This window comes from Pan troglodytes, chromosome 3, assembly GCF_028858775.2.
Source record: "Pan troglodytes isolate AG18354 chromosome 3, NHGRI_mPanTro3-v2.0_pri, whole genome shotgun sequence".
Lineage (NCBI taxonomy): Eukaryota > Metazoa > Chordata > Mammalia > Primates > Hominidae > Pan > Pan troglodytes.
The window spans coordinates 150,210,483-150,227,825 of NC_072401.2; the positions used below are offsets into that span (position 1 = coordinate 150,210,483).

Genomic DNA, 17,343 nt, shown 5'->3' on the forward strand with positions numbered 1-17,343 from the left:
GAAATTATCAAGTTTTACCTTCATTCAAACAAAACTATTCTGCTCCTCTTCTCTTACATTAGAGCCATAACTCTGCTTAAAGTTTCTCCTTGTTCCTATAAACTCCTGTGTTTTTCTTTCCTATACTCCTTGGCAATCTACTTTTTGTGGTGCTGTTAACACACACGGTTTAGTCATGTAGTTGAAAAGGAACAGGTTTTGGGTCCAATAACCTGTATTCAATGATTTCTTCCTTTAAATTGTCTCTAGTATTTACCTCTCGCTCACCATCCCAACCAGTTGGGCTCCTATCTGCCTAAATTACCAATATGACAGCCTCTACACTGTGCTTTTGTCTCAATCCTTATTTTCTCCTTCGCTTACCAGGTTAACCTTTCTACCCCCTTTTATGTCATTCCTGAATTTAAAAAAAAAAGTTTAATGTGCTATATTAACAGTGCCCAAAACTTCATTTCAGCATTCACCAATGTCTATAATCTAGTTTTCCCTAACTACCATTAAACCCATCCAGGCAAGTTTCATTTGTCCTGTCTAGCACTTGACTTGTGCTATTACTTATTCCTTGAATACTCTCCCGACTTCCCCTCAAGTACTACCAATCTTCAAACATCTACTGAAATCTTCACCTCCTGTATGAAGGTCTCCTTGACTATTCTAGCCCACATGGAACTCTTCCTTCTCTAATCTTTGGTGACAACTTTTATCTCCATCACACAATCAAACACATAATTGGTGAGGGGAAAAAAGCTGTATACACTCATGTGAGCTATCTTCCCCAACTAGATGGGAATACAGTGGGGACATTTGGTTTGTTTCATATTCATTTTTTTGTTCACCCACATTAAGGACAGAGTGGGGACTAAATAATTTGAAAATTGCCTATTATTATTATTATTTTTGAAATAGAGTCTCTGTCACCCAGGCTGGAGTGCAGTGGCACGATCTCAGCTCACTGCAACCTCCACTTCCCTAGTTCAAGCAATTCCCCTTCCCCTGCCTCAGCCTCCCGAGTAGCTGGGATTACAGTTGCACGCCACCACGCCTGGCTAATATTTGTTTGTATTTTTGGTAGAGACGGGGTTTCACCATGTTGGCCAAACTGGTCTCAAACTCCTGACCTCAGAAAATCTGCCCACCTAGGCCTCCCAAAGTGCTAGGATTATAGGCGTGAGCCACCACGCCCAGCCTGCCAGTACAGAATTTTAAATATCTATTGTACTCTTAGTTCTAGGTCTTCTATCAAAAAGTTTACAGTAAGGTACATTGATAATAGAACTCAAAAAGATGAAAAACACACAATAAAAATGGGCAAGAGTAAGCAGGCATGAAAGGGAGGCATATGAATGGCAAATAAGCACATGAGAAGATGTTTGGTGTCTTTAAGATATTAGGAAATGCCAATTTAAACCACAATGAGATATCCCTACACATGTACTATAATGCCTAAGCTTAAAAAGACTATCAAGTGTTGGAAAGGATGTAATGAACTGGGCCTCTAATACACTGCTGATGGGAATATTAAAATGGTACAAACACTTTGTAAAACAATTTGATAGTCTCTGAAAAATTGAAATTACCCCTATTGTATATTCTAATGATTCCACTCCTAGGTTTTTACTGAACAAAAAAAAACATATGTCTATGCAGATATTTGTATGTAAATATTTATATTGGCTTTAACTGTAGTAGCCAAAACTGGAAACAAGCCAAATGTCTACCAACAGGTAAATGGATGAATAAAATGTGATATAGCCATAAATGGAATAGTACTCAGCAATAAACAGAAACTACTGAAATAAGCAATAATATGGATGAATCTCAAGTGCATTATACTGAGTGAAAGAAGCAAGAATCAAAGGCTACATAGAGTTTATAGACAACATAGAAAAAAAAAACAAAATTATACCAATAGGGCATATACAGTGGTCACTAGGGTTTGGGAGTGAGGAAAAGGATTGACCAAGAGAATTTTAGTGAATGATAGAACTCTTCTGCATCTCAATTGGGTGGTGGTTACATGACTACACATTTCACAAAACATGTAGAACTGAACATCAAAAAGAGTGAATTTTATAGTAGGAATAAAAATAAGTAATCTCATTGTGCAGACTAAGAGTGTAAGTCATCAATTATCTTGGAATATATCATTACCAACTACTGTATTATACTGAGATGAGAAAAAGGAAGAACAGTATTTGTTAATTATTTTGTGGAAAATTCTAAAAATATGCTGACAGAAGTCAAAACAATTTTTTTTGCTGAACTCAGTAGAATTCTGTCATTTAATAATTTTATTAATATTACATAATCACCAATATTTAGTCATGCCAGATATATACCCACCCCCTCTGCTAGTCAATCCATCCATTCATTCTCTCAGTATTTACTGAACATGAACAACAGACCTGGCACTGTTTCAGGTATGGAAAATGTACAAGTAACAGGCCAGATGAGGTCCTTCTCTCAGGAGGCTTACATGCTAACTAGCAGAAATGAAGTAAAGAAAGATCATTCTGACAGGTACTGCTATGAAGAGAGACAAAGAAGGTGATGTGTTAGAAGGCAGGGGATGACCACTTTCAATAAGAAGATCAAGGAAGGCCTCTCTGGGAGGGTGACATTTGAACTAATCCTAAGTGACAAGAAAGAGGCAGGAAACCAAAATCTGGAGGCATAGCCTTCTCGGCAGAGGCACCAGTAAGTACAGAGGACCCCAAAAGGAAGGGGGCTTGGTTTGTGGAAACCACAGAAAGGTCAGTGTGGGGAATGAGCAAGGAGGAACAGATACGAAATATAGCAATCAGGGGCCTGGTAATTTAGTGTCTTACAGACCCTAAATTATTTTACTTTCTGCTGCTTGCAATGAGAAGCCACCAGAGGGCTTTAAACTATCAGCCACATAATCTGATTTACGTTTTTAAAAGATCCATCTGGCTGCCTATTATTTAGGATAGTCTGCTTTCTTCTTCTCTATCTCAAATACCTGTTTCTTCATTGGCCTTCACTATAGGGCCTTAGGCAAATCACGAATACTGTCTCCGTCTCAGTTTTCATATCTGTAAAATAGTGACGGCAGTCACCAGCAAGTGCCGAAACTCTCACAGTTAAATATTTAACTCTGAGGCTGACTGCAGTCTCATTTCTATTCTCACCTTCCCAGGACACTGCCTCATCAATCCTCTTGTCTCTCTCACATTTTCAGTCTCAGCACAAGTCCATTGCCCTCTTCATATTTCACCTGCCAAACAAAATCCTTACTCTGAACCTGCCATTTCTTTGCACTACCATCTCCTCCCTTTAACCACTTTTGCTGTCACCAAAACAGATGACACAGCAAATATACTCCCAAGAGTAAGCATTGTGCCTCCACCCCATGCCCCAGGTTCTCCTCTTCAATGTTCATTTACTCCTTAGCCAATCACAATCCAATCCAATCCCTTCTTGAAAATCACCAGCACCCATCTGTCAACGGCTCTTAGGTTCTATTCCTGGTCTTCCCAACCCTCTGATAGAAAACCACTATCTCCCACTGGAAGAAAAGGATAAGGTAACAAAGACAAAAAGGCAGGATTCTATTCCCAGCTGTGTTACTAGCTACTTTGTATGATACTGGAGAAGCCATGCTGTTTCTCTGGGCATTAGTTTCAGTATCCATGCCCATAGTGGGTCAGATTTCTAGATAGTCTTGGAGCCCTTCTACTGGAAATTCTAAGACTACCTGATTCTTCCCTTTGGCATCTATGACTTAAGCACGATCTTGGTTCTCTACATAATTCTGTCTCCTTCATTAGGAGGCGTTGTTCATCTTCTCAGTGGTGCACTATTCCTCCAAGTTCCTAACAAAATGCACTTTAAACTGTACTTGAGTCACTATATACATTCCCTCCCTGGGTAATATTACTTTTAACAGCAAAAACCACAATTACTTTTGCACCAATCTAACAGCATCCACATGGACTCCCTCAATTGCAATTTCTATGAAGAGGCCTCCCTGACCTCCAGACCAACATTGCCACCTATATAAAGAATGTTTCCAATCATAGGTAGGTCTGGCACTTAAAACTCATCTAGCCAAAGTAACAGTACTTCTGCTCCAAACCTATTCTTGACCTCTTCATTTCTTTTTCTTTTTCTTTTTTTTTTTTTTGAGAGAGAATCTCGCTCTGTCACCCAGGCTGAAGTGTAGTGCATGGTCTCGGTTCACTGCAACGTCCACCTCCCACGTTCAAGCGATTCTTGCGTCTCAGCCTCCTGAGTAGCTAGGATTACAGACACAAATCACCATGCCCTGCTAATTTTTGTATTTTTAGTAGAGATGGGGTTTCACCATGTTGGCCAGGCTGGTCTCAAACTCCTGGCCTCAAGTGATGTGCCCACCTTGGCCACCCAAAGGGCTGGGATTACACTGTGCCTGGCTGATCTCTTCATTTCTCTTACTCACCATTATCCATGAGAGTTAAGCTCATAACATGATGTTTTTGCCGATTTTCCACATACTTTACTATTTCTACTCAAATATCAACTCCTCCCCTTCCTCTTCCTTAACAATTTAGTCCTAAAATCATTACATAAGACACAGCAAAGTAGGTATCCACAGTGGAGAAAGGGGGTGGCCAACTGTGGTGGCTTATAGTTGGGTCTATTAAGCCCAAGGGTGGCTCAGAAATCTGATGTGGAAGGTCAGAGTCAAGCAGAGACAGGAGGGCACCTGTGTGTTTGTGTGGTCTAGTGGAGGGTGTCCGAACCCCAGCAGGGTGAGGACAGCCCAGCACGGGAGTCTGTGCCTGGGTGGGATAAGGAGGGCAGCCATAGAAAGGGGGGGTGTCCCTATGACCCAGAATGTGGCGTTAGACTGTAATCAGAAAGAGGAAAAGTGTCTTCAGGGATGGGAACCCTCCTTGAAGAAATGGCCAATTCCAGATCTGGGTCAGGAAAAGTACGAGATGGGCCTAAAGCAAGGATGTGCTCAAGGAATGATAGGGACAAGGCAAAGGGACACAGAAACCACTCTCAATGGGCTTCCATTGGCTTAATCAGGAATATTCTGACCATCAAAAATTAGGACAGTAACAGTATGTACGTAACTCACTTCACAAAACAAAAAACAATGACGCCATGCTGATATACATAAATATCTGAATAAACAAAGTCTGATGAAGAATGGGGTGCTTACACAGTTTCAAAGTACCTTCCACAAAATATATTCTAATAGCAAAAGGAAAAGAGTAACTTTATCATGGAGACACCCTGCAAACAGCACCTGAATCAAGTGGTCTAAGTATAGTAATAACCCAAACAGAAATCACATGCCACCTGACAGGATGCAATGAGAAGAATGCACAAAACAGAGCTGGGAGTAGAATCCTGCCTTTCTGTCTTTCTGTTACATTATCATTCCATTCCAGCGGGAGACAGTGGTACAAAAGCTGATGCTAAGGTTGGGGAGACCATGGTATTCCTGCCAAAGGTACATCTGTTGAATCTAATCATGAGGAAACATACCAGAAAACCCAATGGAAAGACTTTCTACCAAATAACTGCCCTTTAATTTTCAAAAGCAGTATCAAGTCATGAAATCTAGAAAAGACTGAGAACTATCCCAGACTAAAGAGACATGACAACTAAACACAATACATAATTCTGAACTGGATCCTTTTGCTATAAAAGGCATTATTTGGACAAACAGCAAAAGAGTAGATGCCAGTAACTTATCCATACTAATTTCTGGATTTTAATGGTTATATTCTCATTATGTAAGTGAATGTCCTTGATGCTAGGAGTTCTCTATAATATACTTTCTTTTTTGTAAATTTGTGATTATTTCAAAATCAATTTTTATACAAAAGATAGACGCTTACATAGGCTTTTTCTGTAATATCTCAAACCTGTCCCCTTCTATTACCCCCAACATCTTTACTCCAGAGAGCCTAGCTCTCATCCTTCTACACAGCTGAAATAATTTAACAAGGCTCTTTATACTCCTATCCACCCTACAAACACGCTGCCCAATAAGGTTTCCCCAAGTGCACTTCCTCTCCTGCCATGTCCTGCTCCAATACTTCCATAACAACTCACTACCTACCAAATTAAGTACAAATTTCTTAGTGTAAGTTTCAAATTCAACTCCCTTCTAGTTCCAACTAGCCTCTTCCAGGTTTTCTCACCCCCAACTCCGACATCACAGCCCACCACGCGGCTCAACCACACTCAGTGTTTTCTCCCCATCTCCAGGATTTTGCTCACAGAGCTCCCTCCTCCAGTAAGTACCCACTACCCACTCCCTGCAAGATTTTCAATGCTAAGTGTAAATACCAACTCTGATCATCCCCCACATCCCCATTTTCCAAGACTTGCCCATATAACCTCTCCCTGCCAGAATATCTAAAGTCAATTTTGCCACTTACGAGCCAAATTTCAGTTTCATATCAGAGTTTTCATATATTTATCTCAAAAACTCCTAATACATAAGGTGAATATTCGTTACATACCAATGAAGTATTCATCAGAAATGAAATTAAGTCATAGCCACAGTTATGAATCCAGATGGCCAGCTATTATCTCATACTCCCTCCCTAAGGTATTAACTTTTTAAGCATTCAAATTACTTTTTGTTTGTCCTGTTTCCTTCCTTAAACTACAGTTTTCTATTTCTAGCAAAAAATACAATTTCCACCACTTTTCTACATAAAAATTTTGGCCTTAGCCATAACACTAACAATCATAAATCCAGAAGTGTCTAGAGCATAAATTAACAAGTGCTCATATGTAATTACATTTTAACTTCATCACTACCTTACTATATAAGGAACAAAATAAAACTCTTAAAACTAAAAACAAATCCTATACTTCACAGTTTAAAACCAGAGACCCTAATGTTTAAAATGAAGACGCTATCCATTTAACATGCTTTTATTTTTCCTCGGTTTTCATTAATAAATGTTGGAATGTCATCAAAGATATCCAAGTTAATGGCTATATTTAAATGTAATCAAGAAGCTAATATTTTTCTCTCAATTTGAATTTAGTAAACGAAACAAAATGATATATTATTTAGCAGTGGGGGTAAATTTTTATCAGCAAATGAACAGTACAAAACTAAAGCAACAGCTGAAAGTGAAGAAAAAAGTATTACTTTGCAGAAAAACATAATGACATCAAAGTATGAAGAGAAGCAAAGTGTTGCTCCTAAATTAGTGGTGATCAATATAACATCTGCTATTACTGTAACATTCCAAGGACAGAAAAGGTCAGACACACCTAGAATTTCAATATTGCAAAAGACAACATGGAATATCAAATCTATAAGTAATATCTCCATAGTAAGAACTTTACATTCAAAAGTCTAAGTCCGTAGTATGTCACCGGTATGAAAATTGCATTAAGTGGAATAATTTGAGGTTATCTAACTGAAACCATGGCTTTTATCTCAGCATCATTTTTAAAGTATGATGTAAATAATAAACCAATATTTTAGATAAGAGGCAGACATACTGACATATAAACCTACGATATTTGTGATGTTTAAAAATGAAATTCACAAAAGTACACTGTACATAGTGATTTGTGTATCATAAAACACTTAATTTTTTTATTATCACCACTCTTCCCAGAAATACAAGTGAATGAAAAATGAATATCAGGAGAAACAACTCTCATTTTAAAATAACTTACAAAAATATTTAAAATATTTACCTGGTGAAATTCTAGGTACATTAGCAATTTCAAAATCAAAATATTATGAGACAAATAATAAGTAAAAGAAAGTTACATGTTTTCATTCCCAAATGACCTAAGCAATGCTGTAATGGATTTATGTATTAGAGTAAGCACCAATACACTCTCTCTCTCTCAGACACACACCCCACCATTCTTTCAGACATTGCATTACATGGAAATATTTCCTTCTCAACTGTTTATTCTGAAAGTTTAGTAAAAGGGCAAACTTTGTCACAAACTCCCCGAATTCTGATGTTTGGTTTGTCATATAATGTGAGTTTCAAGGAAACTTCAGGGGCAATTGAAAAATAAAAGAATAAATATAGGTTATTTACTAAACTGTTTCATTCTATCGTGAAAAAAAATCAGCACATATTAAGATAAAGCCTAATTACTGTTCTTGTAACCTACCAGAATATGCCCTTTGAAATAGTAAACTTTACATTTAAAAGTCTAAGTCAATGTTAGCCCTGTGTTATGATGCTATCAAAGTGACTATGACTATCGCCATAAACAGCCAGTGTTATGTCAACAGAAATGCCCTGTTTCCATGAGGAATTGTATAAATAAGAAGAACAAGGAATTCATAGTAAGTTTCAGAGTTTATTTTTTCTTTAAATCTGGTTTTAAAAAAACACAACTGCTCCTCTTTTCAAGTAAAATCATAGATCGCCCCTCCTCATTTTTACTTTAAAATGGTAAACGGAAATGATATTTTTCTCCCCAGACTACCCTGAAAACCATGAAGCTAGACTTGAGAATACAAAATACTTGAAACTAAATTAGCAAGTATGTTAAAGGATACTCTATTTTGATTCTTCAAAGGAAATTACACTGGCAGCTCTTGGGGCATATTAGTGATCAGCAAAATGATTAGTTCAACTTAATCACTTTAAAATGAAGAAACTGAGGCTCAGAGCGGTTTTGTTGATGTCCAAGCAGACAGGGGAGTTCTAATCCACCTGACACAACTAGGTCCGGCGTCCATTCTAAGGGCTTTACATTTAGCTTTGTCATAATTTACTTTACAATTTGGTGCTCAGACAATCCATTCACTGGAAATTATTAACAGATGACTTTCGTCACCACTCTCACTGAATGCCCACAGACTGAAATAAAGACAACACACACCTCACAGCCATTACTCATTTCTGTCAGTTTAAAAAATTAACCTGAGCAAGAATCATTTTTCCTATTTGAATAGAACACTTCTTCCTCAAAATAATATTCAGTAACACTAATACAAATAATGTAATATCTTCTTTCTTCATTAACCTCCAAAGGGTGTATAGAAGAGAACAGACCAGCAGTTCTCAGCTTCTGGATCTCAGAATTCCTTTTCATTCTTAAAAAGTATGAAGGATCCCAAAGAGCATTTGTTTATGTGAGTTACAGTTATTGATACTGTATTGGAAATTAAAACTAAAATTAAATTATTTAAATTAAAAATTAAAACTAATATTAAATTAGTTTAAATTAAAAATTAAAACAAATGTTTTAAAATCATTTAAAAATAAGTGATTGCATATTAACATAAACAATATGAAAACTGTTTATGAAACAATATTTCCCCAAACAAAAATCCTTAGTGAGAAGAGTGGCACTGTTTAACATTTTTGCAAGACTACTGTCACACTTAATAGAAGACTGCTGGATTTTCATTGCTACGTGTGGTGCTATGTTTTTCTTCAAGTACATAAAGAAAATCTCGTCTCATATAGATATGTTGTTGGGAAAGGGGAAGAATATTTTAATGGTCATTTCAGATAATTGTCGATATGAATCTTTGATACTATACTGAAAAGTAACACTGAATAGTTCCTTAAAGGTTAGTTTCAATGTGGAATCTGAAACAACATCAGTGAAATTTTCATACAAGATTATATCAAAATCCATTGATCTGTGTTCCATTTTGGGTGGATATTTTAACAAAGCATGATTTCTGACTGTGTGAACTTCCTTGAAAAGGTCTCAGGAACCCTCAAACCATGATTTGACATCTACCAGAAAATACTGCAGTTCAAGGTTCAACCTAATGATGAAGGATACTATTAAACCTAGAAGCAGTATACACTGCCTTGATCCTTTATGATATTTAATTCATTAACCTATTCAACATTCCCTGAAATGAGTTATCATCATATTTTAAGAAACAGGCAAAAAGGTTGGGTTTTTTGTTCAAAATAAGAGACTAAGGATGATACTTGGACAAGGTTAAATTAAATATTATAACATGTAGACTGAACTCTAGAAAAACAACTAAATTTCCTCTGATCCTTGAGCTTTTACTCTGATAATCATCAAAACAAATAGGTTTGGATAGTATTCACCAAGAAAAGCTGTAAAGAATCATTAATCTATAAGAGATATCAAATCATGTTAAAGCTTTAAAGTTTTTAGGAAATTTAGCTGGCACAAAACTAGTATGTATATAAGCAGAATGAATCCCTGTTGACTGTATTAACAAATACATAAGGAATTTTGGAATACTCAAGAGGAGACACAAGACAATGCTTCCTGTGCCTATGAATGCAGGATAGGCTCAAGGTCACTAATTCATACTAACATGTCTAAGGCTATGCATGGGTCATTGGACCATCAGGAGGGCTTCTTGAGTGGAGCATGAAAACTACATTTAAAATAGTAGAAATAGGGATATAGAACAAACATAAGAGACAATCATTTGAGCTTACTGCATCTGTAATATTTCTACCAGAAACATCATTACTCAAAGCAATAGTTTTCAAAAATAAAAAAGCATAAATAGAACTGTAATAACAAAGGTATAGTGCATAATCATTTTTAAAATATGAGTTTAATCATAAGAGATTATCAAATATTTACTTTAACAAGTGCTTAAATATTTTAAGTATTTCTTTATAAGATTCTGTGGAATTTCATACAATGAAGAAAAAGAAAACTAAAAATATGAAAACTAAAAATTATAAAACCATTTCATAATAGCAAAACATATACAATGCATACTAACATACTGGAAGGAATTCAAAGTATTTCTCATAAATTTACTCATTTAAATTGTCTTAACTACCTTTTAGATGGGTACTATTTAATCCCCTTATACAGTTGAGAAAACTAAACAATTAAGTAGCAGAGTTGGGATTTCAACCAGTTATGCTGTTAACTACCAGGCTATACTACCTCATACCAGCTCACTAAAAACATCATTTACAAAAATATTCACAACACATGAAAAAACGTCCTTCTCTAAAAGTAAAGCAAAGCACTAGCAGTAAAACACATGCTCAGTTTGGTTCTGATGGCAGCCATGCTATCTCATGACTTGTGTTAGAGCTTATAATTTAAGAGACAGCATTAGAATATGATTAAATAGTTCATGCTGTGGGGAAACTATAAAAATGTATCCTTTATGAAATGTTTGCTTCCATAAGCAAGAAAAGCAAGGTTTGAGGCAATGACAATGAAAAGAATACATGAAGTTTTTGCTTTTGGTTTGGAAAAAAATAGAATAAGAGATAGCCACAGCAATACATGTAAACCCTATATCCTGTTAATGGGATGGACATATTCCCCACAAAATAATTTTTAATGAAATAAAGGAAACTATCCACATAGTTCTGGATGCCAAAGGAATGAACTATACCAAGGAAATCTATTCTTTATATAGTCCATAAAGGAATAATTTATCACAACCATGTAATAAAAACAGTACTGAAGCAAAGTCCAATCCAAGTATTCACTGTAAAACTTAGAACCACCCTTTATAGTCATATCTAAAACCTCTTCCTTGTTTTTTCTAAATATATACAACATGCTATCTGCAACAAGGAAAGCCAAGAGATATTTTACAGTAAATAAAATATGTCTTCTTGCAGATCTGAAAAGTTATAAATATACCAATTCAAAACTGCAGTGACATATTTCACTTCCAATATAAGTAAGAAAGCAAGATTGTCCACTTAGTAATTTTAGATATGCTGAGTCTTTAAAAGCTCTCAACAGTTAAGGAAATGATTTATTTGTACTGAAAAACCACAACTTTCATATAATTAACCTACCTAGAAAAGGGCAGAAGGGAGGGAAGCCTGTGGGTAACAGATACAGGATTCAATTTTAGTTTTCACAACCGATGAAGTGATGATTAATAAAGAAAGCCATAATAAAAAAAAAGGACTAAGACCACAAATAAACTAACTTAAAGCAATTTTAGTAAACCGGCAAACAGCTAAAGGAAAAAAAATCTAGTACTAGTCTGCTAAATTACTGTATTTACATAGTAACTGGCAGTAAAACATAAATTTTCCGAACACCTAAAACAGGCAATGGGGAGTGGGGGACACCTACATATGCCCCTTCAAAATCAATGCAGATATTTTCTAAGACATTTTAAGAATGCTTTTTCCCTCTACTTCAAAAAAATAACATTATATCGACATGCAAAGGGGAGCAACATATGACCATCCTTAAAACAGTTATCTGAAATGTGTTTAAATTTATCGACTGTAAAGATAATGCTAACCTTCAACATGTATAAAGCCATGACTTCCAAAAAAATGGAGAAAACCAACTTACCTTGATACATTTTCTGGAATGTATTCTAAGACCGGATACCCATCACTTCTTCTAGACGACAGGTCGCCGTGTGATTTCCATGACTCCACTAAAGTATTGACAGGAGGAAAGGAACTCAGGTGTTGGAAAGATTGGTCTCTAGCCGATCGTGATAAAGATATTGTACCTTGAGCACCAATCCTGTAGTGGAAGGACTGTCCACCTGAATTCACCCCAACAATAGCAGAGGAAGGGATGCTGGCCTCTGGGTAATAGCTCCCGTCATCTGGTTCTTGTTTAATACCCACTGGGAATCCGCTGCCTTCACAGTTACCATCAAAGCCGGGCACAGGTGGTCCTAAAATTCCTGATAGGGAATAATAGTCTTTATCATCCATAAAGGAAAAATACGAGCCATCCATAAATGGAAACGGGTTTACTGTTGGATTCCCTTTAAAAGAGGTGCCTGAACATGAATGCTTGGTTGATTCTTGCTTTATTGGTACTGAGAATGAAGAATCCGAATTTATTTTGCTATTTCCTCCTAGACATGAGCTGCTAAAAGCTCCATCTGGTTCTGGTTTTATGTACTGGACAATATTAAGCTGGCCAGTCACACCATTTGAGATGGCACTCTCTACTTCCTCAGTCTTAGGAAAAGGGACCTCTTGAGCACCTTTCTCCTGCGTGTCTGGACTGGGAACCACATCCCGCAATGTACTGGATCCAGCAGAGGTGCCAGAAGCAGTGTAGCTGAAGGCATTGTTTACAGGGCTACAGATAGATCCCACAGTACTGGCTGCCGGACTGGAAAGCGTGGATCTGTTATTAGTGTTGGAAGGGCTGGAAACAGAGCACCTTGAGTTGTTAATATTTGCAGGGCTAGACACAGAGGATCTCAGAGTGACATTATTGGGACTGGAGACTGGAGATTTTACACTGCAGTGACTTGGAGGGCTGGAAATTGAGGATTTCATGCTACTTAACGGACTTGAGAGAGGAGAGCCCACATTGCTAGCATGTGCAGGGCTGTGCGACCTGGAGCCTCGATTTTCAACATTAGGGGAGCATGTCAGAGGAGTTCCCTGGGTGATTGGGCTGTGCACTGGAAAATTGCCAAAGCTGGCTGTGGTGGAGGACACAGAGTTGATTCCAGCAGGGCTGCAAACCGAAGATGTCATGTTCAGAGGGCTGCAAACAGACGGGCTTTTCTCATGACACATGATAGGGCTTTTAACAATGGCGCGCATGACGCCACCATTCACGGAGCTCCCAGAGTCAGACATAAATGATCTCAAGGGCCTGTTCACACAACTTAGAGTGGAAGGACGATGGCCATTTCCTTTGTAAAATTTCACCAGCTGTTCAACATTCTGATAAATCTTAGCTGGACTCATGCTTCCTTGTTGGTTCTGCTGCTCATAGGAATAGTCAGCATCTCTTACAGAATCCATATATAAACCCATGGACTCAGCTACAGTTGCTGAAAGTTCCTTAGATTCCAGCTCAGTTTTAATATCAGATGTTAAAATCCCAGGCCGATTGTTGTCTTGCTGAAGGCAAGGGAGTAGTTCGTGTTTTTCTTTGCTGCTTCCTTGAGTACTGTTGTTTGGAATAGCACCGGAAACACAGCTTACGTTGACAATCTCCATGTAGTTATTCTCATCGGTCCTCTCTGTAGGTCCCAGGGAAGAATGCTCCACAGCCTGAGAAACTTGACCCCACCGTCTTTCCATATCTAGACCTTCAGGGAGACTGTGGTAGCCTTTGGTCTCCATCGCTAACAAATAAATTTACATTAAAAAATTAGAGTCAGTTATAGCAATATTACTCTAAAAGACATTCTAAAATTGCATTTACTAAGCCACAAAACATATTCTACTTATTATGAGCAACATTTCTAGCTAATTTAAAACTGTTACCTTTTTGGATGCTGACATAACAGAGTATTGACTACAGCTTGTCGAGATGTCAGAACAAGAGAAGCGATCATATAAAACTGTTTTGGATCTAAATAAAAGTAACATGTTTGCTATAATACAGTCTTTAGAGTCTGCAAAAAATATTTACAAATGTTAACTTATTAGATATTCAAAGTAATCCTGGGAATTATTAAGGCAGGCAAAAAAAGGTAACTGAGGACTTAGTGAAGTGGGTGGCTTGCCCAAAGTCAAAGACATGGTGACAAAGTTGGGTTTAAATCTAAATCTTTTGACTCCAATGCCTTTGGAGTCTTTGGATCATATAGAAGCTGCCTTCCATATTTAATACATGGCCTTGTTAAAAACATATGGAAATGTAATTAAAGTTACTCTTTCCAAACATAAACATACCAAGTGAATTATCATAGGAAAAATAATTTTTGATTTTTTTAAAAGTAAGACTCTCTTTAGATTAGTGATGAAAATAATTTAATGTCAGTTCTGAAAAGATCTATACATTCTGATAAAGATGGTCCATATCTCAAAAGGGCTGTATGACAATTCAGGAATGTCTGGTGTCTTCTCTGTATTTCAGTACTGGCAAGGACTTTGACATGCACCCTGACCTGTGCATGGTACCAGTGGTACCTCTGCTAGAACGACTGCCAACAACCAGAAATGTTTACTCTCAATGGTAAATGGTGACTTTTGAGAGGAGCCCTGAAAATTTAAGCATTCATTCATTCATTCAACAATATTTACCAAGTGCCTGCTACACCCTTGGCCTTAGACCAGTCAGTGAATAGCCAGTGATAAACAAATGAGACACAATCCCCATCCTCAAGCAACCCACAAGGTTGTTTCAGATATATAACCATATCCATGCGCTCTATAGATCAATTTACTTCACAGACAGAATCTTCATAATAGGCTATATTGATATAATTCTTACCCATATAATTTAATGCAGTATTGCAAGCTTCTTGCATATATTAATTCATTTATCCTTACACACAACCTTGAATGACTGATAAAAGTATTATCCAAATAATACAAGTGTGAAAACTGAGGCACCAGACACACAACCAAGTGTTGGAGCTGCAATTTGATCGCAAGTCTCTCTCTACACAGTTTCTCAATCTTGGCACATTGACATTTTGGGCCTGATAATTCTTAGCTGTGGAGGTCTGCCCAATGCATTGTTAAGGCGTTTAGCAGTATCCCTAACCCCTACCCACTAGATGCCAGTAGCATTCCACCTCCCCAGTTGTGACAACTGAAAATGTCTCCAGACATTACCAAATGCCCATGGGGGGCAAAATCACCCTTGGCTGACAACCACCACTCTAAAGAAACATATCTTAAAGGAAATTAACTCACTCACAGTAAAATTTTATTTTTACATTTTAGTATTTTAAAACTCCTAAAATCTGTATTATGCATTTTTCAAACATTTCAAAGTCTGTAAACAATCTATGGCCCAATAAAAGTCCTGATCTAAAAGATGCTGTTTCTGCCATTCTATACACAAGTTTTATTTTTGGCCTCTCATCCTTTCCCCTCTTTGTCACTATCTCCACCCTGCCTACCTTCCCTTCATTTAAAAAAAAACAAAAAACACGAAGTCCTTTTGTTACAGAATATGTATTAACATTGAAAAATAATGCTACTAAATAAATTTGCATTAGATAAATCTTAGCTGGACTCATAAATAAATTTGCATTAGATAGCACAAAGCCCTATGAAGAAAATTAATGTCCAAATTGTCCAAGTATTATAATTACCTCTTACTTTTCTGTGTTTTACACTAGAGTTTACCTTCTCAAAGGGCAGAAATGATCAATTTCACTACAGTATCCCAAGTGGATACATTGAAAAAATTTTCAACTATTATAATATCAATACTCAATTTCCAAACATTAAAATCTACCAATTATGTAGTATGTTTTCACTTAAAGAACATCCTATGAATTCCTAATCAAAAATCAATCACAAAACAGTAGAAAATAAATAAAATTACAAAGGTTGAGGTAGTTATCTATTAATAGTAATTCCAGCCAAAATGTTTGGTGTGGATGAAAGCCAAGTAAAAGCTGATAGAAAACTAAACTAAAAAACAGTGAATTGGGATCCAAATAGCTAAGACTGGCCTTTTATGCTTTACTAAAAAACCATTTAGTCATAGCTATGTATTGAAAAATAGCAGTAAATATTATATGCTGCTTCTATTTCTACCTAAGAATATTTTGTCTTCCCCATACTAAAGATAAATGACTATATAGCTAAGGTATAAATGGTTCAGATCCAAATCCGTTAAACAACACAATAAATATGTCTATTTGTATTCAAAACTGAACACTTTCTACACATCTCCCCCCCCCCCACACCCCCAAATTCACATTCGCTTTCTTGGCAAACTGCACCACCATCTAACCAGATGCCTGGAAGTTACTCTTGTCTCAACAGCTTTACCTGAAGGCCTTCACTGGCACACTCTGCGTCACTCACATAGCCTCATTCTCTTCGTGGTCATAGTCAAGAGGGCTCTCTGTCCCGTGTCTGAAGGGGACCCCCACCCAGACCCCTCTCCAAAACCCATTCTCCAAATTGTCTTTTGGGAAGGGCGGTCCACTCTTGGCTTTTTTGAAATTTCCCTATATAAATTTGCATATCAAAACCTCTGGGAGATTCTGTTTACTTTTTAATCCAGCATTCCTCAAATAATTTGACCACTCCACCTTTTTCTCAAAGAACATCTACTAAGATTCTGCACTTTTCGGCACTCTGCCCTAAAGCAAGAACCATATCCCACATTTGTGAGGCTACGGAAGACCTGAAGAGAATCTATACTGGAGATGATGGGTACCAAAGACAGTCTTAAAGCCCTGGACAAGGTAGCACCTTACCAGCTAACATCATATAGCTGATCACAACTTTCCAAGTCCTGTTTGGCTAACCTTGAACTCCCTTAATAACATAAAATAGGCTGTGTTTCACCACATTATTGACAGGAGTCTCATTAAGGAATTTGCAAAAGGCTTTGCTGAAATCTAAATTACTTTGTTTAAGGTATTCTCATCTACCAACCTAATGCACCTCTCAGCAAAGGAAACTATACAGATTGGCAATAGTCAAACACAAAAGAATACAAGATATCTAGCATCTGCACGGCTTC

The 17,343-nt window shown here is 37.0% G+C and overlaps 1 protein-coding gene across 5 annotated transcripts in view; it reads right to left on the minus strand.

Annotated features, from left to right (window-relative positions):
• NR3C2 (nuclear receptor subfamily 3 group C member 2) overlaps positions 1–17,343 on the minus strand; it is a 366,173-nt gene that overhangs the window by 343,711 nt on the left and 5,119 nt on the right. For all 5 annotated transcript variants that reach the window (XM_063809057.1, XM_009448401.4, XM_054683874.2 and 2 more), the window contains exon 2: positions 12,268–14,026. In XM_063809057.1, coding sequence (XP_063665127.1) covers positions 12,268–14,024 — 1,757 coding nt within the window. In that variant the 5' untranslated portion in view covers positions 14,025–14,026. The remainder of the gene's footprint in view (positions 1–12,267; positions 14,027–17,343) is intronic.